The following is a 24,169-nucleotide window of genomic DNA, read 5'->3' on the forward strand; positions in this document are numbered from 1 at the left end:
ATGTTTTCTATGTTGAACAAGGCAGCATAAGCTTGCTGCCATGAAATCATGGACCTGCACTACAGCATGAATACCTTCAGGATAAAAGAGGAGCCAGTTTGGAGGCCGGGGGCGGGGGGAAGCAAGGTAACAGAGGAAAGAAAAACGAGACATTTAAATCGATCCAAACTGCAGATCAATTTCAGGCCAAACTGAAACTGACAAGGAACCAGCATGAACACTGCCGGTGTTTGTACCCATGTGCAGTCATTACACTGCAGATGTGCATGCAAATTTCACCATCCACATTGAAGACTGTACCTGAATCCAGGCCTCATGATTATAATTGAAAGCCACAAATAGGAACAGGAGTAGGCCATTCAAATCAATCAATAGGGTATACAAAATGGGAAATTCCCAGAGATTAGAACCTTTTCCATCCAAGCAGAAACTCTAGAACAAAAACAGAAAAGTAGTTCTACTTCACCTGTACAAGCTCCTCCTTACTGTTGAACACTGTCACCAGCACATTCTCTCCATCAGACACGCGGGTCAACGAAATGCCCAGTCGACCTGTTGCAAGCTCGTGTGCATTGTCTGGGAGTTCTTTGTAAAGTCGGCTACGGATGATCTTCACTAAGTTAAAGGAAGGGTGGAGTGGACCCAGAAACCTCTTGCGTGCTTCTTTAGAAACATCGATCATATTTGCGCCAGATTCTCCTGCAAATTAGTTTTTTTAGAAAAAATGTTTAGTAAGCGTAAATTTACTGCATCTTCCACAGAAGGTTCTTCCATAATGTGTCACACCAGTCTAGTGCTCTTAGCCCGTGGCCTATTTTTAAATGACAAAGGGTTTTGACCCGAAACGTTGACTCTATTTTCTCTCCACGGATGTTGCCTGACCTGCTGAGTTTTCCCAGCATTTTCTGTTGTTATTTTGCCTATTTTTAAAGATAGATGCTCAGGATCTGTTGTTAGCGAGTCTCAACAGGTCAGCGGTCAGGGCGCTGTAAGTGACATCAGCACCCTTGGGTTAGGAAGGAGACAATCATTCAGAAGATACTGCTACGGGTCTGTATCTCGTGACCCTTGCTGGAAGTGCACTTGTGCAGACATCGGATGAGAACAGGATGGGGAGCAGCTGGGAAGCTCTCCGTGGTCAAATAACCAATTGACATTCACCATCTGTGCTCACACATGAAGAATAGCTACTTAGGCCATTTCCAGAGGAGAACCTGTCCTAATACAGCCATCCCAGCAATAGGCAAGAGTCTTCAAAAGATAATTCTAAACAAAAACACACACTCAACTAGCTATACCTACATAAAAATAGTTACATTTCCTCAGCATTAAGGCTCATATATAAACAATCATTTAGGCAAACTGCTCAGGGCGGGGCAATATCTTTGGAATCGTACCCAAACAAGGATGGGAGAAAATTGGCAATGGGGGGGGGGGGGGGCGGGAAGGAAGAGCTTGATGAATGCGGTTCAATGACTTAAATTCCATACCCTGCAAATTAGCAATTCATTCTCAAAAATACTGCTTGTTGGTAAAAAAAAAAGCATTTGACAAGCTTGAGTGTAAATGAGAAGAGGAAGAAAGATGATGGTGGCAGTTGTATGAATGCAATTGTTTAACAGGGAAGTCGTCGTCGTATTTGTCTTCACACTGTTCCCTTTGGGGAACTGTATGAAGTGGTGGAAGGATTTCTGGCCGCGATTAACGCTCCTTCCGTGACCGTAACCATCTTCGTACCAGCCATTAGGGTGGTTAGTCCTATGGCGGGAGTGTTTTACGGGCTCCCACAACCCATACGAGGGGGGGGGGGGGAGCCACCCACACCCACGGACGCAAGTATCCCGCTGGATGTCAACCCAGAATTTAGAGCCGGAGCTCCGACTCCACTTGCCGGGACTGTCTGGAGCGGGGTTTGAAACCCTACGCCTTCTGGCCCAGCGGCGGGGATGCTACCGCTACGCCAAAGGCCCACTCCAACAGGAAAGTAAAACAGAAGATGTGTACATCATTGAAATATGAGCCAATACCATTTCTCACATCAACTGCATCTTGAATACGTTGCCTGGTTCAACGCCAACTTCAAAATAAATGCAAAGTGCCAATTAATTTTCTTCAGTAAGGTTTGGATTAGATCCAACTCATAGCAACAGGTTCCACTGAACGCTTTTTATGTAACGATAACGGAGCTAATTGTTTCCTCAGAACAGGTTCTTTGAAAATGCGTTTGGGTCCACCGAAGTTCCAGAGTTGGCAGCTACATCTGCCTCAGAACACCAAACACTTCAACATTTGTGAATGGTCCACCACCAGTGGGACAGATGAAGTCAGTGAACTGCATAGAGGTCCCTGCTGTCAGGACAGAAGATATAAAGAGAGAAAGTCAAAGAAAGGTAGAGCTTCCCACCCCCTCCAAGTTTCTGTTGTATCCCCCTCTTTTTCAGCTTCTATGCACCATGCATCATTCCAGGACCATAAGGCTCCTTTATCCTGGAGCTTTGCCCCTCAGGAGGTACACGAGTGCCATGAGTTGACTCAACCCTTAATTTTCCCCTCCCTCCCAGCATGTTCGGGCAAGGGACACAACTCCTTTTTCCTCTATAGGAACTTTCCATGTGCCAAATTAAGGTGCACACTTGTATTCTACCACTTAATGGTGCAGTTGTTAGCATATTAATAGAGAATAGAGTACACCGCCAAGCTGTGTTATGGTGCCCGTTTATAGTTGCAAACAGTTGAATCAGTGGAAACCAAACAAAACATTTGGCCTCAGTTTACAGCTATCAACAATACTTATAAAATAAGAACAGGAAAAGACCATTTAATAATGGCCCAGAAATTAGGATCGGGGGCTTGCCGCGCGTGCAAGCCCCCGATGTGCACTTACCCGGCGCGCCGACAGCTGAAGCCTGGGACTGCTTGGAATTCCTGTCACTGGCCCGGTTCAGATGTCGGCGCGCTGTGCTTGCCTGATCCAGCGGCGTAGTTAGTGCGATGTGCCGGCTGGGATCAGGTGAGCACTGGGCAGCCAATCAGGGGAGGGGAAACTTCATTCATGAGTTTGATAGTAAGAACTGTCAAACTCATGAAAACTATGGGCGCCCAAAACGCTACTTAAACTTTAAATAACATTTTTTTTAAATCCCAATAATTAAATGAACTATAAATAACTTTAAAAAAACTATTTTAAACAATAAATCAAATTTTTGAAAAAAATAATTTTTTAAGAAATCGGGTCTAAAAATAAACTTACCTTACTGTAAAGTCCTTAAAAACAATAAAGCTGTGGAAAAAATGTTATAATTTTAAATAATAGACCACTTACCTTAAAGAATCAAGTCCTTACGCCTCCTTTTTACATTTCTAAAAAGTTCAGGCCCTTACACACGGGCAAACCTGTCAAAAAGAAGGAAGTTCAACGCATGCGCGCAGAGTCCTGCGCGCACGCGTTGGACCTCTGAACCCCTTGGAGGAAATGCCGGTTTCCCGCGCATGCGCTGTGCATGCTGAAATCCGGCACTTCCAACGGACCCACGCGTGAGTACCCCGTCCGTACTCACGCATTGGGACCGGAATTACTGGCCCAATATCTACCTTTCTGGTGCCCATTGTTTATTCTGATTCAACAAGTTTGACTGCCTGAATTCAAGGAGGTGCAAGCAAGCACTCACCACCCCAATGACTTTCTCACATAGTGGTTTGTCAGCACTTGCATAGATTACCAACTCCTGCTTGTACTATGCAAAATAGTCCTGGGCGGTGCTCTGTATTGATTTACCAGGCACAGAATTACACACGCCCCAACACGGTGCCTCACGCATTCCTAGTTTAGCCCCAGTTACTGGATTACATTTAAAAAAACAGTAGTAATCCACAGCAATCTCTGCGTTTATTTTGTCTTTGCAGAACTCCCGCCCAAGGTATGCTGGCACATTTGAAGCAGTTGGCTTAAGTTTCCAGTCTTTCTGCTGCCAATATTCCAGCAGTGCTTTGAAACATGCCCAGGAGCTGGCTGCTAGCATGCAGCAGAGGCTGTTACATCAATAGAGTGCAGCCAACAACTGTGCACGCTAACAAACCCAGCTCGGGAAGAGCGGCAGCATTGGGAACCCACATTTTCCAACCTTGCAGAGAAGCTAAAAACAAATACCTTCCCCGCAGCCACCCTGCCCCAATTAGCCCTCCAACAGATCGCCGCTTCTACTGTGTCATCAACACCACTCTCCCCTCTCACTTTTCAGAGTGATTGGAAATCAAGTGTGGGGGATCCTGCAATCACTAGACAGGGATGCAGGATTGCATGGGGTGGAAGTATGAAATGCCAAGGACTTAACTGAGACCGTGTTTTTCCCCCATATAATACAAAGCACATTCATTCAACAAGTGAACTTTTTACACAGAACTTAGAAAACCAGTGTGCTTGCTCAAAAGCCTCTGCATACTAGGTGATGAACAGTGGCTGTGTTAATGGACTGACACCGTTTATGTAAACAATTTGATACTGCTTTAACCTGCATCAGGTATAACAATCATGTCAGAAGAAAGGCATGGGTTCCCTGTTGGTCGATTTTTCCATACATAGAAACATAGAAGATAGGAGCAGGAGTAGGCCATTCGGCCCCTCGAGCCTGCTCCGCCATTCAATGCGATCATGGCTGATCATCCAAATTCAGTACCCGGTCCCTGCTTTCTCCCCATATCCCTTGATCCCTTTAGCCTTAAGAAATATATCTAACTCCTTCTTGAATATATTTAATGAATTGGCCTCTACTGCCTTCTGTGGTAGAGAATTCCACAGGTTCACCACTCTCTGGGTGAAGAAATTCCTCCTCATCTCAGTCCTAAATGGCTTACCCCTTATCCTTAGACTGTGACCCCTGGTTCTGGACTCCCCCACCACCGGGAACATCCTGTCAAAACAAGTGAAGCCAACTCCGTAAGCATTATGTAAGGCTTTGAATGTGAGGCCATTACTTTGGGGTCAAATCTGTGTGTACATGTCAATCTGGAGTACTTTGAAAACGATAAAAAGTGAAGGTCACTTATTCCGAGCCAACTTCATCACCGGTGACTTGCAGTTTTGCTATAACATGCCCTTTACGATTTTGGTTAAAAAGTAACAATGTATGCGTACATTAAAAAAAAGACTTTTCCTGAAATGAGAGGAACTAAACATTTTCATTACATTACTATCATTTATGACCAATGTTTCACTTTTAAAGAATCTTTTCTCTCCAGTTTGTTTATCCCAATGGTGGCAGCACATTTTGGGCATCGCTATTATCAAGATGCATTTTTAACTGCTAAAAACTAGGATCAGAATATATGACATTACTGAATACTAGTCCTTTTTATGTGAAGGCTCCTTCCCCAACATTCAAGTCCAGCTAATGAATGTTTTCATGTGGTGTGTAAGTATTTTGATACTAGTACATTTGAAAACTATGCGGGTTTATAATGAAGATAGTGGGGTATCTTAAGCAGATCCTAAATAAAATAAATATTAATTGCCTAAAAAAAAGTTACAAATTAAATTGTGTTTAACCTCAGGGGTACTATTTCTGTTTAGACCTACAACCTTGCACGTTATCAAATGGCTTTTACAGTAAATCCTGTGAACTGCTCTTGAGAATATTGCTGCTCTCAAAATCTATTCCTCCATTGATTAAGGACAAAAAACACCTTTGGGGTGCTTTATGAAACTTTAAATATATATATTATCTTGAGACTATAACACAACAAAGGTTCTCCTCACTTAAACTGAAATCAGCATTTGGACCAGCGTATAACTGGAACTACAATGATCAAAAAGAAGTGCTCTGTACAGTCCACTATGAAAGGTTGCACTGCACCTTCCATTTCAGTACTAAGCTCCCTTAGGTCGAAGTGAAAAGGGAAATAACTATCCTACAAACAGAAAGTGATTACAGAAAGTCGGTCAGAATCTATAGAGAAAGCTCAGGTTAGCATTTCAGGTATAGACCCTTTGTCGAAGATAAGTAATGTTTTTTACAGATATGGCTTCGAAAGAGATTTTGTTTTAATGTGCGTTATATTGACCAACGGTTAGATTCAGCTTACAAAGGGTTAACTGCCATCTTTTAAATTTAATATTTGAAGTCATTTGGGATGCTAATTATGAAGCAATTCTGTACACCTCATAGCAGTTTGCACCATGGTGTCAGCATTGTTTTCATTCATTATACTTGGCAGAAGACTTAGCTGAACAGAATACGAAGTTTCCACACTAAGGGGAGGGCTTTTCATTCAAAGTAGTAACTTTGATGAGCAGCTCGGCAGACCAATCGTGACACAGTTGAGGGAGGGATCACAGCGCAGCCTCTGTTTTCCCTTTCTCCCTCTGGAGGGGAAATCGGACACAATGGGAAAGACAGAGAGATTCCCGCCAGGAAGTCAGTTGGAAACACACACGTGGGCTTCAGTGCAGCAAAGTGAGCCTCTAATGCTTGCATCCTAAATTTAACATAGAGACAGTCAACACACTCGCTTCCGCTCAGGATGTGAGCAAGAATGGGCGCTTTGTTATTTTATGGTAAGAGGAGCAGTAGGAAATAGATGCATCTCACTGGAAAACTGAATTCCGTTCATTCATGTATTCTATGTTTATTGGTTTACAACTCGGACTCACCCAGCTAGAGGGCTCTTCAGTCTGCCTTCCAAGATTGGACGACACACATGGCAGCACATACAAGATCAGTGTGTCCAGAACACATAACAGGGAGTTACAAGCCACTGGGTTATCCGTTATCTGGATATTAGGCAGTGAAGGTTCACTTCAGATCCTACAGAACTGGAAGTTCGCTTACAGGAGTGACTGGTAACACTGTCACAAGAATATTTACCACAGACCTGTGAGATAGAAACATAGAAGATAGGAGCAGGAGTAGGCCATTCGGCCCCTCGAGCCTGCTCCGCCATTCAATGAGATCATGGCTGATCGTCCAAACTCAGTACCCTGTCCCTGCCTTCTCCCCATATCCCTTGATCCCTTTAGCCGTAAAAAATATATCTAACTCCTTCTTGAATATATTTAATGAATTGGCCTCAACTGCCTTCTGTGGTAGAGAATTCCACAGGTTCACCACTCTCTGGGTGAAGAAATTCCTCCTCATCTCTGTCCTAAATGGCTTACCCCTTATCTTTAGACTGTGACCCCTGGTTCTGGACTCCCCCGCCACCGGGAACATCCTTCCTGCATCTAGTCTGTCTAGTCCTGTTAGAATTTTATAAGTTTCGATGAGATCCCCTCTCATTCTTCTAAACTCCAGCGAGTATAAGCCCAATCGACCCAACCTCTCCTCGTACGTCATTCCTGCCATCCCAGATATCAGTCTGGTGAATCTTCGCTGCACTCCCTCCATGGCAAGAACATCCTTCCTCAGATAAGGCGACCAAAACTGCACACAATACTCAAGGTGTGGTTTCACCAAGGCCCTGTACAACTGCAATCTGTAATAAGAGATGAGAGAAGTTGGGGTTGTTCTCCTTGGAGCAGAGAAAGTTAAGGGGAGATTTAATAGAGGTGTTCAAAATTATGAGGGGGTTTGATAGAGTAAATAGGGAGAAACTACTTCCAGTGGCAGGAGGGCTGGTAACCAAAGGACACAACTTAAGATAATTGGCAAAAGAACCAGAGTGGAGAAGAGGAGAATTTTTTTTTGTGCTGAGAGTTATCTAGAATGAACTGTCTGAAAGGGTGGGGGAAGCAGGTTCGATAGTAACTTTCAAATGGGAACTGGATATATAGTTGAAAAGGAAAAAATTGGCGGGGCTACAGTGAAAGAGCAGCAGAGTGGGAGTAATTGGATAGCTCTATCAAAGAGCTGGCACAGGCACGATGGGCTGAATAGCCTCCTTCTGTGCTGTGTGACTATTGTAAGTGGACTCTTCAGTAGGACTAAACAAAATAAAGGAAACAAATATTACGGAATGACAGCCTGACTGTGCGTGGTGATGGTCAGCAGAATTGCATTTACAGGTGTCACATACTGGTACATCACCCGTGGGACTGTATTCCAAGAAGGAATCAGAGAAATGATAGAAAAAATACTGGTGAGAAGAAAATTGTGCCGCGTCAACATCAGAACCGGGTTAGTAACAAATATTTTTCTCATGCCTGCAAAGCACAATGACATGCATTTTTATTGTTCTGATCATATTCTGGCATTTCAACTGTTAGTATGCTGAACCGGCAAACAGTGGCGTGCCAGACAACAGATGCCTTTATTTCACTTCCTTAACATCTAATGGTAAAACTATTTCTTCATTTTCCACAACTTCCGCTCAGCTGCGATCAATCATTGTTTGTTTTCCTTCTAAATCTTTGCACTATTTCCATATTCACATCCGGTGATCAGAATGATGGCTCATTTCTCCTCTTAAAAGCCACAGCAACTATGGGGAAGGTGGTCAAAATGAGGAAACAGTTTGACAATCAGATGTTATGGAATTAAAGAGGCCTCTTGAGGTTCTGTCTTGCACAATAGCGTTTGTTTGAGTGTTTGTTAGGAGGAAGCCAGTTGATCTCTCCAAAGCAAATGTGCAAGGACAGAGCAAAATGTATACTTTGTAACCTCGATTTTTTTTTTGAGGTTATGTGGGCATTGCAAAGCCTTGCTGGGGCTGAGCGCAGGTCTCAAAATCTGGCATGCAGATTACTGTGCCGGTCTTGGAGTGCGTTGCATTTTGTACTCAAAATGGTGGCTTTTTCAGAGACTCTACTGGAGTTAGGAATGCAGTACAGCTGTAGTAATTGGGGATTCAATAGTTAGAGATGTGAGCACCATCTAGGTCAGTCCAGACCAAGAGTCCCAGATGCTTTGTTGCCTCCTAGGTGCTAGGGCAAGGGACATTTACAAAAAGACTGCAAGGGACTATGGAAGTGGACAGAGAGCAGCCATAAAGCGTGGTCCATATGGCAGCCAACAACATAGGAAAGGAACCGCAGCCCCCATCACATATATATATTTTCTTTTTTATCCACAATTTTTGTTTGGCTTTTTTTTTCTTCTTCCCTCCCACATGACAGCTGTCCTTCATTCTGCCAGCGCAATTCACACCCCATCTAGAGCCATCCTTTGTTTCTTAACCTGTCCCATTACCACCTCCTCTCGCCTTGAATATCTCTTAATGTCTCTCAATGTCTCTTAAATCTCCTGCTTTCTATCCTATCACTGACCTTCCCTTTTGTTCTTTCATCCCCTCCCCCATTTCCCAGCCCCTAAACCTGCTTTCCATTTCCTGCTTTTTTCCAGTTCTGACGAAAGGTCATCGACCTGAAACGTTAACTCTCTTTCTCTTTCCACGGTTGCTGCCCTGGCCTGCTGAGTTTTTCCAGCGTTTTCTGTTGTTATTTAGGAAAGGAAAGGCCTGAAGTCCTGCAGAAGGAGTTTAGGAAGCAGGTTTAGCAGCAGAACTTCAAAGGATGGCAACGTCCAGAGTGCACAGCCAGTCACGTGCTAGAATATGGAAGGATAGGAAGATTAGGGAGCTTGTGTGTGGCTAAAGGAGTGGTCTCAGGAAGAGGGTTGCCATTTTAAGAAGCGTGGGCACCTTTTAAGGAGAAGATGGGAATTATTCTGCAAGTACGGGTTACATCTGAGCAGGAAGGGAGCTACAAAAGCAAGTAAAATGGATAAAATGGATAAATAGGAAATAGCCATTTAAACTAGGAAAAAGAGTAACCAATCAGAAAGAGCAAGTAGAGAAGATATTAAAATTGAGTTAAATATTGGGATTGGGGGCAAAGTATTGACTTGGATAGAGAACTGGTTGGCAGACAGAAAGCAAAGATTTGAAATAAACGGCTCTTTTTCCGAGTGGCAGGCAGTGACTAGTGGGGTACCGCAGGGATCGGTGTTAGGACCCCAGCTATTCACAATATATATAAATGATCTAGACGAGGGAACTAGATGTAATATCTCCAAGTTTGCAGACGACACAAAGCTGGGTGGGCGTGTGTGCTGTGAGGAGGATGCCGAGAAACTCCAGTATGATTTGGACACGTTGGGTGATTGGGCAGAAGCATGGCAGATGCAATATAACGTGGATAAATGCGAGGTTATCCACTTTGGTGTCAAAAACAGGAAGGCAGATTATCTGAATGGCAATAGATTGGGAGAAGGGGAAGTGCAACGAGACCTGGACGTCCTTGTGCACCAGTCGCTGAAAGTAAGCATGCAGGTGCAGCAGGCGGTTAAGGTGGCAAATGGTATGTTGGCCCTCGTAGCGAGAGGGTTCGAGTACAGAAACAAGGATGTCTTGCTGCAGCTGTACAGGGCCTTGGTGAGACCACATCTTGAGTATTGTGTGCAGTTTTGGTCGCCTTATCTGAGGAAGGATGTTCTTGCCATGGAAGGAGTGCAGCGAAGATTCACCAGGCTGATACCTGGGATGGCAGGAATGACGTATGAGGAGAGATTGGGTCGATTGGGCTTGTTCTTGCTGGAGTTTAGAAGAATGAGAGGGGATCTCATCGAAACTTATAAAATTCTAACAGGACTAGACAGACTAGATGCTGGAAGGATGTTCCCGATGGTCGGGGAGTCCAGAACCAGGGGTCACAGTCTAAGGATAAGGGGTAAGCCATTTAGGACAGAGATGAGGAGGAATTTCTTCACCCAGAGAGTGGTGAACCTGTGGAATTCTCTACCAAAGAAGGTAGTGGAGGCCAATTCATTAAATATATTCAAGAAGGAGTTGGATATATTTCTTAAGGCTAAAGGGATCAAGGGATATGGAGAGAAGGCAGGAACAGGGTACTGAATTTGGATGATCAGCCATGATCTCATTGAATGGCGGAGCAGGCTCGAGGGGCCGAATGGCCTACTCCTGCTCCTATCTATGTTTCTATGTACAAATGAAGAATTTAACAAGACAGATAAGCACACATAAGGGAGTCAAGGAAGAAAATCAAACTGACCAGGTATAAGAGGGCAAAGACAGAAAGGAATGAGGTGTTATTCCAGTCATTAAGTGTGAATGTGGACAAAAAAAAGGCAAGTGAAAAGCAGCAGCATTAAATACAAACAAAAAGAGAAAGTGCTTGACTTGCAATGCCCAGTGTGAGAAATCAGGTGAATTCGAAGCAATTAGGCCACAGGAAGATATCGATTAAATAGCCCTGATAGAAACCTCACCACAACTAAATCAATTGGGCTTTCTTTTTTTTTTAAAGAGGGACAGAATAGGTGAGAGGAGGAATATTAGAGAAGGAGGGAATTGATGCTGCAGAGAGCACTAATGTGCGTTAGAAAAAGATTCAGAGTGAATATGGTTACAGATCAAAGATTTAAAAAAAGGGTTGTTATAGTAGTGGGGTTGCTATAGTAGTGGGGTTGCACTCCGGACACCCACCTGTGAAAGTATTTTTTTTTTTAAATTCATTCATGGGATGTGGGCGTCGCTGGCAAGGCCAGCATTTATTGCCCATCCCTAATTGCCCTTGAGAAGGTGGTGGTGAGCCACCTTATTAAACCGCTGCAGTCCGTGTGGTGAAGGTACTCCCACAGTGCTGTTAGGTAGGGAGTTCCAGGATTTTGACCCAGCGACAATGAAGGAATGGCAATATATTTCCATGTCAGGATGGTGTGTGACTTGGAGGGGAACTTGGAGGTGATGGTGTTGCCATGCACCTACTGCCCTTGTCCTCCTAGGTGGTAGAGGTCACGGGTTTGGGAGGTGCTGTCGAAGAAAGCTTGGCGAGTTGCTGCGGTGCATCTTGTAGATGGTACAAACTGTGCTGGTGGTGGAGGGAGTGATGTTTAAGGTGGTGGATGGGGTGCCAATAAAGTGGGCTGCTTTGTCCTGGATGGTGTCGAGCTGCAGTCGTCCAGGCAAGTGGAGAGTATTCCATCACACTCCTGACTTGTGCCTTGTAGATGGTGGAAAGGCTTTGGGGAGTCAGGAGGTGAGTCACTTGCTGCAGAATACCCAGCCTCTGACCTGCTCTTGCAGTATTTATGTGGCTGGTCCAGTTAAGTTTCTGGTCAATGGTGAACCCCACCCCAGGATGTTGATGGTGGGGGATTAGACGATGGTAATGCCATTGAATGTCATGGGAAGGTGTGGTTAGACTTTCTTTTGTTGGAGATGGTCATTGCCTGGTACTTGTGTGGCACAAATGTTACTTGCCACTTATCAGCCCACGCCTGAATACTGTCCAGGTCTTGCTGCATGCAGCCATAGATTGCATCATTATCTGAGGAATTGCGAATGGAACTGAACGCTGTGCAATCATCAGCGAACATCCCCACTTCTGATCTTATGATGGAGGGAAGGTCATTGATGAAGCAGCTGAAGATGGCTGGGCCTAGGACACTGCCCTGAGAATTGTCTCTGTCCAGCCATCTTGGCCACATTGTTAAAGTCACACCAATACTTAACTCAAGGTACAAACTCATGACATTTCACCAATATGTTTATCTAAATCAATGACTTCCTCACTGCAATTAAAATTACATTTCTCTCATTTTAATTTATAACTTTACAACTCTTAGTGCAAACCCCATGGGAGACTTAATTAGTACTGTATATAGAAGTGTTGCATCTAAAAAGTGAGTCCATCTTTTTAAACATAGAAACATAGAAGATAGGAGCAGGAGTAGGCCATTCGGCCCCTCGAGCCTGCTCTGCCATTCAATGAGATCATGGCTGATCGTCCAAACTCAGGACCCTGGAGTAAAAAATCCTAACTGGCCCAGGAGATAATCCAAAAATATTTAACTTCATTGTCACTGAGCAGATCTCTGACACAGCTCTTTCTAAATCCTTCTGATGGCTCTGTGCACCCTTACCCTATTCCCAACACCACCCACTTGCAACAGTGCAAGTTCGAACTCACCGTAACAGACGTCACAGGTTTGCATCTACTGCAAAGTATCACGCATTGTTATAAATTCAAAGCAATCTCTTGTCTGTCATTTATAGAGCTTTTCAGAGTTAAATACATTAGATAGAGACAATGTCACAGGTTTGATCCATGCCACTATAAGTCTAGATAATGTTTTGCATATTAATTGAATTTCATCCAGTAAATGGGGGTGGGGCGGGTCATCAGGGGCAAACATTACAGAAACAACCCAATACACAATAGCTAATTAGGAACTCAGACTGGTAGCCAAAAATGTGAAATAAGGCATTATTAGATACTTGCATGTGTATCAGTCAGTCGGTATCTAGTGGGTTTTTAGGAAGGGGCACTCGATATACTGCCCCGGGTCCGATTACAGCCCCCTCCTCTTCACTCGTGGCTTTTAACAGACTGGCTGCTCCATGAGTCACTGGGCCTCTATTCATAGCCCGAGCCACTCTGGGATGTTGATCAAGCTGGAATTCAGTGTTATTCCTCCTTTTCTTGCTTTCCAGGAGCTGTTAGGAGGCAAAACTAACCCAGTTCCCACCAGCAAGGGGAAGTGCCTTCGTAAGAAAAGTTGAACTATTTATAGTGCCCCCCCTCCTTCCTATGGGCAAGATCAAAATTAACTCCCCGTGGTTGCGAACCACAGGTGCAGATCCACCTGTGCAGGAACAACCCTCGTGTAAGATTTTGGTTGGGACCAGGATCCTGGGCAAGAAGAAAGGATGTCCCAAAGCACTTCACAGCCAACAAATTACTTCTGCAGTGTAGTCACGGTTATGTAGGCAAGCACAGCCACCAATTTGTGCACAGCAAGATCCCAAAGACCGCAATGAGATAATTGACCAGTAAATTGTTTTTTTGGTGGTGTTGGTTGAGGGATAAATGTTGACCAGGATACTGGGAGAACTCCCCTGGTTTTCTTTGAATAGTGCCATGGGATCCTTTACATCCATTCCAAAGGCAATTTAATATCTTTTCTGAAAGACAGTACCTCCGAAAGAGCAGCACTCCCTCAGGGCAGCACTGGAGTGTCAGCGCAAATTATGTGTTCAAGTCCTGCAGTGGGGCTTGAACACATGACCTTCCGACTCAGAACAGTGTGTTACCATTGAGCCGAGCTGACAGTTGCCATCAAGCAACCGGTTTGGGGTGTAGGTTGCAAGGTATTTGTTCTTCCATATCCTGCTGGTGCTACTGAATGAGCAGAGAGATCATTTAAAGTTCCACTTAATCTCTATGGATAATCCCATTGCAGCGCATTGCTGAATCTGGGAATTTAGCAAAGCAAGATAGCAAACTTGCAACCCTCTGCAATACTGCACATAGTGCACCAACATGCTGCTTGTTTTTCATTACTTTCATACAACAACGTCTTCAGTATTTGGTACCGTGCTTCTTCTATGTACAGGAAGCTTTCAATTTACCGGCACCTAAATAACCGGAAATCTCGGTTAACCGGCAAAATTCAGGAGTAGCTTCAGTTAAGTTTTACTTCATATTGTACTTGCCTTCCGATCTGTTGCTGTGCAAGGGTATGGCTGCAGCTGTTGCTAAGCTACAGAGACGCTTGGAACTTGTGGCCATTGTTCTGAACCTGTTGCTAAGCAACAGGGTTTGTTGCTTTATACGGAGCTCTCAGCTCTCCCTGTCTTTTACTATAGCGTTCGGTTATCCGGAATTTTTGATGAACCGGCACCACGTCGGTCCCGTCAGTGCCAGATAAAAAAAAAGTTTCCTGTACTGCAGTTCTCAGAAGTACTAAAAATTCCTCGAACCATTGAGCCCTCAACCAGCCAGTACAGTATCGAATGATTGCACATTTCAACACGTTCAAATTCTGGCACAGACTCAGCTGTGAATAGGATATTATGGGCCGTTCACTGCAACTAATCTGCTTACTTCATTAAAAGATCCCTCTTGGGTTGTGAGAAATGTTTTCTTTTTTAAAAATAAATTCTTCCCCCCCCGCCCCTTCTCACCGAAGAGGAAAGCATGTTGCAAAACTGAACAGTGAGGTCACGAGACATGGCAATGGTTTGCAGCACATCCTGTCCCTTGCTGCCCTTGGGCTGTACACACCGAGTGGCAAATTGCCAGTTCCCTGCAACCAAGGGGTCAGTAGGTGGAGATGCAAGGCTTTGGAATGGACAACAGACTGATATTTGTGATCGCATCAACCGCCTGTAGTAAGCCTGGCCTTTCTGTGACACCCAATGTCAACACAGTACATCAGGTTTCATCCCAATTCCTTATTGTTATACAGCGACCCTTACTGGCTGCATACATAAGAACATAAGACATAGGAGCAGGAGCAGGCCATACGGCCCCTTGAGCCAACTCCGCCATTCAATAAGATCATGGCTGATTATCGACCCCAACTCCACTTTCCCGCCCAATCTCCATATCCCTTGATTCCCCTAGAGTCCAAAAATCTTTCTATCTCAGCCTTGAATATACTCAAAGACTCTGCATTCACAGCCCTCTGGGGCAGAGAGTTCCAAAGATTCACAACCCTCTGAGTGAAGAAATTCCTCCTCATCTCAGTCTTAAATGGCCGACCCCTTATCCTGAGACTAAGCTCCCTAGTTCTAGACATTCCAACCAGGGGAAACAACCTCTCAGCATCTATCCTGTCAATCCCCTTCAGAATCTTGTATGTTTCAATGAGATCACCTCTCATTCTTCTAAACTCCAGAGAGTATAGGCCCATTCTACACAATCTCTCCTCATAGGACAGCCCTCTCATCCCAGGAATCAATCTAGTGAACCTCCGTTGCACCGCCTCCAAGGCAGGTATATCCTTCCTTAGATAAGGAGACCAAAACGGTGCACAGTACTCCAGGTGTGGTCTCACCAAGGCCCTGTACAGTTGTAGCGAGACTTCCTTACTCTTATACTCCAACCCCCTTGCAATAAAGGCCACATGCCATTTGCCTTCCTTATTGCTTGCTGTACCTGCATGCTAGCTTTCTGTGTCTCTTGCACGAGGACACCCAAATCTCTCTCAACACCAACATTTGAAAGTTTCTCACCATTTAAAAAATATTCTGTTTTTCTATTCTTCCTACCAAAGTGAATAACCTCACATTTCCCTACCTGTAAATAGGCTCACATGCTATCCTCCATGATCAAATGGCTTGCTCATATACACCATCTAGGTTCACATCTGAAGAATGGCTACATGAACGAGGTACCTTTGGAACCATCCAACTTCCTCAATTCCAATAATAACCAACTGTGGGATTGTACCCCAGCATGGACACATCCTATCCAGCCTCCTTGGACACTATTTTAACCTCAGGCTCATGTACGTCAACATGATATGGATCCGTAAATTATCATTTAGTGTTGCCCTTTAAATAGATGGGATTAAAAAATATTTTTGTATAAGTGTTGCCCTTTTTTGTCTCCTGGGCCCAATGGAAAGTCTACATTTCTGGAATGGTAAATTTTGTGCAGTAACTGAATATTTACCAAAAATAGGACAGTGATATGGAAGCACTGAACTTCTCTGCTCAGCACAGTAATCATGTGACGCTGCTAACAATAGGCAGTTTGTCCAACTCATTCCAGAAACATGCAGACATAATGCTCATCTCAAAAGGCTTTTAAAAAAAACCATAAAAGCCAATTTTATATTGTTCTTTCACTTTGGATTTGAGAAGCCCAGCATCAGAAAGCTGGCGACCAGTGTTTATGCTGCTAAATCCATTTTGCTGCAGCCCAGTAACACAGATTCTTTGACACAGTTTTACTTGGGCTTTGGAAAATAGATTTAACAGCATAAATGCTGGGGGCCAGCTCACAAAGGCTGGCTTCCCAAAACCCAACTTAAAGGAATATAAAAACATCTAAAATTGATCCTTCACATGTCGGCACATACTGAATGTCAAAGGCAGGTCTTGCAAGATATGGAGAGGGGGAGGGAGGTGGGAATCACCAAATGTGGTCAAGAAAATATCCAATCAAACCAAGAGGAAAAAAAGTGATTATGTTCTTCCGATTTTATGGTACTCCACCACTTGGGTTGGCAGTTTACTTCCAGCCACACCGTTGTGATACAATATAGATTATTAGTTTTGTTTTAAAAAAGGTAATGATCCCTGTAGGAAGGAACCTTCCTTGTAAACACCCCAAACACAACCATTGCAGAGATCCCCCACCATAAAACAGGACCAGTAGAGAACACAGGCAGCTATAATGCAAGTGGATATGTCCTCATATAGCCAAACAAGCACCAGCCTTGGCTCAGTGGTAACACTCTCGCCTCGGTGTCAGACCATTGCGAGTTCAAGACCCACTCCAGAGACTTGAGCATACCATCTCGGCTGGGGCTTCAGTGCAGCACTGAGGGAGTGCTGCACTGTCAGAGATGCAGTCTTTCGGATGGGACGTTAAACTGAGACCTCACCTGCCCTCTCAAATGGACGTAAAAGATCCCACGGCACTATTCAAAGAAGCGTAGAATAGTTCGCCAACTGTCCTGGCCAACATTTATCCCTCAACCAACACCACCAAAGTAGATTATCTTGTCATTTATCATGTGCTGATTGGCTGTCGCATTTCCCTAGATTACAACAGTGACTACATTTCAAAAGGACTTCATTGGCTTTGAAGCGCTTTGGGACGTCCCGAGGTCATGAAAGGCGTTATATAAAGTTCTTTCTTTTGAAACACTATTGTAGAGAATGGCCAAAATGTTGTGCAAGGCAGTTTCTATATTTAATATGTCCCATCAATGTGAAATGTTTACATGCAGGGACCTGGGTTTGAATCCGGCCTCGGGTGACTGTCTGTGTGGAGTTTGCACATTCTCCCCGTGTTTGCGTGGGTTTCCTCCGGGTGCTCCGGTTTCCTCCCACAGTCCAAAGATGTGCGGGTTAGGTTGATTGGCTATGATAAATTGACCCTTAGTGTTAGGGGGATTAAATACGTGGGGTTACGGGGATAGGGTGGGATATGTGTCGGTGCAGGCTCGATGGGCCGAAATGGCCTCTATCTGCACTGTGGGGTTTCTGTGATTCTGTGATTCTGTGATCTGCTAGTTTAAATAATTACATATCAGTGTCTTTTTATCCCTCTTGCTTAAAAATGTTAGTACAGACAATCTACTAATGTTACAAATAGCAATAATAATCAGAAAGAGAGCAAGGCAGCAGAGTTCACTGACTCAGTAGTGCGATAGGGAGGGGGGAGGTAGGGACAGAAGAGCTGAAGCATAGTTCAATAGATTTTGAGTGGAGGGTCAAGTGGCTCAAACTCACATGATAATATAATCCCTTTGAAAACAGAATACAGAGTTTATTTAACAAGATCATAGGTTAACTCTGAAAAGTGCTCTACAATTTGCATGGACGCGCGCAAAGACTGACGCACTTACAGAGCTGTTAGTCAACAACAACAACAACTTGTATTTATATAGCACCTTTAAATGTAGTAAAACGTCCCAAGGCGCATCACTGGAGCGATTATCAAACAAAATTTGACACTGAGCCACATAAAAAGATATTAGGACAGGTGAACAAAAGCTTGGTCAAAGAGGTAGTTTTTGAGGAGTGTCTTAAAAGGAAGCGAGAGGTAGAGAGAAGAGAGAGCTATATACTCATTGGAGTTTAAAGAATGAGAGGGGATCTTATTGAAACATATAAGATTCTGAAGGGGCTTGACAGGGTAGATGCAGAGAGGATGTTTCCCCTCGTGGGGGAATCTAGAACTAGGGGGCATAGTTTCAGAATAAGGGGGCAACCATTTAAATCGGAAATGAGATGGAATTTCTTCTCTCAGAGGGTCGTGAATCTTTGGAATTCTCTTCCCCAGAGAGCTGTGGAGGCTGGGTCATTGAATATATTTAAGGTGGAGATACAGGAAACTTCGCGATATCCGGCACCGACGGGACCGAGCTGCTGCCGACCTATCAAAACATCCGGATAGACCAGCGCTAATGTTGAAGGATACGGAGGTTTTCATCTCCGTATCTGACAACAAACACTGTTGCTTAGCAACAGTTTGTAAACACTCGGCCCGTACCTTGGAAGCGTCTCAGAAGCTGTTGCTAAGCTACAGAGACGCTTTCCAGAGCCTGACTGTTAAAAAAAAATGCTAGAAGAAAAAAAACCTAACCAAAACGGCTGCTGATTTCTGCCGTTAGATCGAGGTTTCCAGACATACAACCTCCGGATAAACCAAAGTTTCCTGTAGACAGATTTTTGAACGATAGGGGAGTCAAGGGTTATGGGGTGTGGGCAGGGAAATGGAGTTGAGGCCAAGATCAGATCAGCCATGATCTTATTGAATGGCGGAGCAGGCTCGAGGGGCCAAATGACCTACTCCTGCTCCTACGTCTTATGTTCTTATGTAGAGGCGAAGAGGTTTAGGGAGGGAATTCAAAAGCTTCGGGCCTAGGCAGCTGAAGGCACGGCCGCTAATGGTGGAGCAAAGAAAAAAGGAGGCCAGAATTAATTTGTATACAGGTAGTTCTGGCTTACAAACCACATCCTTTCCCAAAAAGGGTGGTTCTAAACTATTCTACGGTTGAATTAAAAGAAATTTAAACTGTGCTTCAAAACCAGATTAAATACACATTTCAGGCTGAGTTAGAAATATCAATCAAAAAAACTTTAGTGTTTGTAGGCATGTAAGGTCCATGTTTGATTTCAGATTGATAATACCAATCAAGACTAAGAATCAAATTCCACAACAAATGCAAAAAAGTAGCCATGGCAGTTCCATACTAAAAAGTGAAGATTGTAGTAAGCTCCAAAAACTCTAAGCATGTAAACATTTTAACTGAACATTCAAGTAACATGTAGCCACAGGGCATTCAGATGAGTGTGTCTAGAATAAGGACCAACCTAGTGAAGCTACTATACAGGGCGACCTGCATCCCAAGCACCAAAACCAGCAGGCTATAGACCAACTCTTGTGGCCTCACAATCAAACTCTCTAACCCTATTACATCCAGTCAAAAATGGTAAATAACCAGGCAACTGAACAGGAGGAAGCCCCATGAACATTCCCACCCAAAACCATAGTGCAGCCAAGTATGAATATAAGAACATAAGAAATAGGAGCATGAGTAGGCTATTCGGCCCCTCGAGCCTGCTCTGCCATTCAAGAAGATCATGGCTGATCTTCTACCTCAAAAAACAGAAAGGCAGAGTATTTCTTAAATGGTGAAAGATTGGGGAATGCAGATGCTCAAAGGGACCTGGGTGTCCTTGTACATGAGTCACTGAAAGTGAATGTGCAGGTGCAGCAGGCCATTAGGAAGGCAAATGGTATGCTGGCCTTCATTACAAGAGGATTTGAGTACAGGAATAAAGAAGTCTTACTCCAATTATATAGGGCCTTGGTGAGACCACACCTGGAGTACTGCGTACAATTTTGGTCTCTTTACCTAAGGAAGGATATACTTGCCATCGAGGGAGTGCAACGAATTTTCACGAGATTGATTCCTGGGATGGCGGGACTGTCGTATGAGAAGAAATTGAGTAAACTAGGCCTGTATTCTCTTGAATTCAGAAGAATGAGAGGGGATCTCATTGAAGCATACAAAATTATTACAGGGCTTGATAGGGTGGATGCTGGGAGAATGTTTCCCTTGGCTGGGGAGTCTAGAACCAGGGGCCACAGCCTCAGGATAAAGGTTAGGCCAGTCAGGACTGAGATGAGAAGAAATTTCTTCACACAGAGGGTGGTGAATCTTTGAAATTCTCTACCCCAGAGGGCTGTGGAGGCTCAGTCATTGGGTATATTCAAAACAGAAGTCGATAGATTTCTGACTAGAAAGGGAATAAAGGGATATGGCGATAGGGCCGGTGAATGGAGTTGAGGCAGAAGATCAGCCATGATCTCATTGAATGGCGGAGCAGGCTCGAAGGGCCAAATGGCCTACTCCTGCTCCTATTTCTTATGTTCTTCTGTTCTAACTTCACTTTCCTGCACTATCCCCATATGTGAGGGACATGGGACAAGGCTGAAGTGTTTGCAAGCACCTTTAGCCAACAGAGCAAGTGAGTGATCCAACTTGGGCTCCTCCTGAAGTCCCCACCATCATAGCTGCCAGCTTCCAGATAATTCAGATTACTTCACTTGACATTAAGAAGTAGCCAAGTGCAACAGACCAAGGAAAGGCTATCGATACTGACAATATCGTAGCTGTAGTGCTGAAGGCCTGTGCATCAGGGCTGGCCGCACCCCATGCCAAACAGTTGTGCCACTACCCGATAATGTGGAAAACTGTCCAGGTTATGTCCTATCCAGGGGGAAAAAGGACAAATCTAATCCAGCCAATTACTGCCCATCCTGAAGTTAGACATATATCCCTGTTCCTCCTTCGTCACTGAGTCAATATCCTGAAATTCCCTACCTAACATCATTGTAGGAGCGTCATCATCACAAGGACTGCAACAGTTCAAGAAGGCCCACCACTCCGTTCTCAATGCAACAAATGCATCCTTTCCAGCACCTCCCACATCCCAAGAACATTTTTTTTAAATGCAGGTCTACTATATGTTCCACCCTTCCTCCACTTTACCATCAATGGCAGAGCATTCTGCCACCTTGTCCTCACAGTCAAACCCCCTCCCTAAACTACTTGGTCTTGCTCCATCTCTATCCACCTTCAACATTCTCCTTAAAGCCCATCAGTTGGATAGAGTCGTTATCCACATACCCCAGGCCTCTCCTATTCCTGCTCAGGTCTGACTCCCAAATGTGAAGCACCTTGGGACATTTCGCCACATTGAAGGCATTACATAAATGTACATTGTTGCTGTTGGACCCAAAACCACCTTGCGCAAGATTGAGCTGGCTACTTGCCGACACTGTAGGGAAGTTGCAAAATGCCATTAAATCTTTTTTTTTTTTTTTTTAATTCATTCACTGGATGTGGGTGTCGCTGGCAAGGCCAGCATTTATTGCCCATCCCTAATTGCCCTTGAGAAGGTGGTGGTGAGCCGCCATTTTAGAGGGCAGTTAAGAGTCAAGCACATTGCTGTGGGTCTGGAGTCACATATAGGCCAGACCGGGTAAGGACAGCAGATTTCCTTTCCTAAAGGGCATTAGTGAACCAGATGGGTTTTTACAACAATCCGGTAGTTTCATGGTCACCATTACTGCTGAAAATAGATCATCCCACATAATGTTTTGGCTGATAAACCAATGTTAGGAGTAGCTAAATCCTACTGGGGACAAATGATAAGGAAAAAAATCTCTGTCCTTGCTTGAGTTCTGTAAATATACCAAGAGTTCACTCAGTTTCCCTTACACAGCAATAGCCAATCATTTTGACCCAGACAGTAAGCTAGCATTCATCTTTCACCATACAAATAGATGTTTTATTCTATGTCTGTCTGTCTGTAAAACAGATGAACAGGATTTCCACATGCTATAAAATATAAAATGCATAAAACCAGGCAAAATTCCCAGAAAGCATTCATTCAGTGTTGAATCTGTGGTTTTGTACATTACAAGTGACTAATCGTCAACGTCAACAGTGTTTTATTGGCTGTAAAGCACCTTTGGACGCCCTGAAGGGGGCTATATAAATGCAAGTGCTTTCTTTACAGTCCACTGGATAATGAACATGCTGCATCATCACAATTATACAGCAACCTCAATCTATAATGGGGGAGGGCAACTAGAGATGTGTTCAGAATGACGCAGAAGAGTCCATATGTGGCCAACTGAAAGCATTTACAGAAGTTAAAAATTAGAAGGTCGAGTGATTGTTTTTTTTTTTAAAAAGGTACAGGGCAATAGAGTTATGGAATAACTAAGTTACCAGATAAGTGTTCAAGAGGCAATTAAATGTGTTTCGAGAGGGAGAGGAGATTAAGGATATGGTGAGGAAGTTCACTGATTCATCAAAGCAGGCTGGGCTTGTTGTCCTTTTCCCCATTCCAAAACTGGTGTGTTTTTGGTTAGATTTGAGCACTTTTCACTTTTAAAACAAAATCTTGCTTTAGATTTTATTCCCCAGAAAACCGACGTACAATTAGGTTCAAAGTGGCTACAAACAGCACTGTGGGAGTCCCTTCACCACACGGACTGCAGAGGTTCACGAAGGCGGCTCACCACCACCTTCTCATGGGTAATTAGGGATGGGCAATAAATGCTGGCCTTGCCAGGAACGAATAAAAAAGATTATTGTGCAACATGTTAATGAATGTAGCAACCAACATTATGCAGGTTAAGTGGCCACTCAGGCACAGTGGCAATGCAATATAAAACGTGTAATTTGTACAGAACAACAACAATTTGTATTTAAATAGCGCCTTTAACATAGTAAAACGTCCCAAGGCGCTTCACAGGAGTATTAAAAGACAAATAATGACAGAGCCACATAAGGAGAAATTAGGGCAGGTGACCTAAAGCTTGGTCAAAGAGGTAGGTTTTCAGGAGCGTCTTAAAGGAGGAAAGAGAGGTAGCGAGGCGGAGAGGTTCAGGGAGGGAATTCCAGAGCTTAGGGCCTAGGCAACAGAAGGCGCAGCCACCAAAGGTTGAGCGATTATAATCAGGGATGCTCAAGAGGGCAGAATTAGAGGAGCGCAGATATCTCGGGGGGTTGTGGGGCTGAAGGAGATTACAGAGATAGGAAGGGGCGAGGCCATGGAGGGATTTGAAAACAAGGTTGCGAATTTTGAAATCAAGGCGTTGCTTAACCGGGAGCCAATGTAGGTCAGCGAGCACAGGGGCAAAGGGTGAATGGGACTTGGTGCGAGTTAGGACACGGGCAGCCGAGTTTTGGATCACCTCAAGTTGACGTAGGGTAGAACGTGGGAGGCCAGCCAGAAGTAGCACCACTGATCTTTTCAGAGAATTAGGGTCTGTTCCTGAAATGACTAGCTTTGAAAACTGTTTTGGCGTTGCTGTGTCTACAGCACAGTATTTGTGCATCACGTTATCTTTTATGTACGCCGACTTCTTTCTCTAAAGAAAACATGATCCAGCTCCCAAATGATTTAGTGGGTAAATGCACCACCTAGTGTGGCACTCAACTTCACTGAACAAGGTGGTATCATATTTGATCCCTGGTCTATGCTGAGTTGGATGATCTCAACTGGAGTGGCAATATAATCGGTCAGTGCCCCTGGGATAGGTTAGGGAGGGAGAAACCAAAATTAAATGAAAATCGCCCACAGCTCCTTATTACTGTCTCGTAACCCCTTGGAAGTGCACATGTGGGTTGGGTGAATATCGGAGCAGATTTGGTTATGATGCATTTAAATACTCCACCAAAACACATAGGTTAGCACTGGAATGGTCTGTTGGACAAAGTGGAACTCTACT

At 44.1% G+C, this 24,169-nt stretch overlaps 1 protein-coding gene across 1 annotated transcript in view; it reads right to left on the minus strand.

Annotated features, from left to right (window-relative positions):
* The window catches only part of pnpla2 (patatin-like phospholipase domain containing 2), a 90,528-nt gene that overhangs the window by 62,343 nt on the left and 4,016 nt on the right, over nt 1–24,169 (minus strand). The window contains exon 2 of the mRNA XM_086007641.1: nt 467–699. Within this exon, the coding sequence (XP_085863767.1) occupies nt 467–699 (233 nt within the window). The remainder of the gene's footprint in view (nt 1–466; nt 700–24,169) is intronic.

Source organism: Somniosus microcephalus, chromosome 15 (assembly GCF_052327205.1).
Source record: "Somniosus microcephalus isolate GS21.2 chromosome 15, FLI_Smic_1.0, whole genome shotgun sequence".
Classification (NCBI taxonomy): Eukaryota; Metazoa; Chordata; class Chondrichthyes; order Squaliformes; family Somniosidae; genus Somniosus; species Somniosus microcephalus.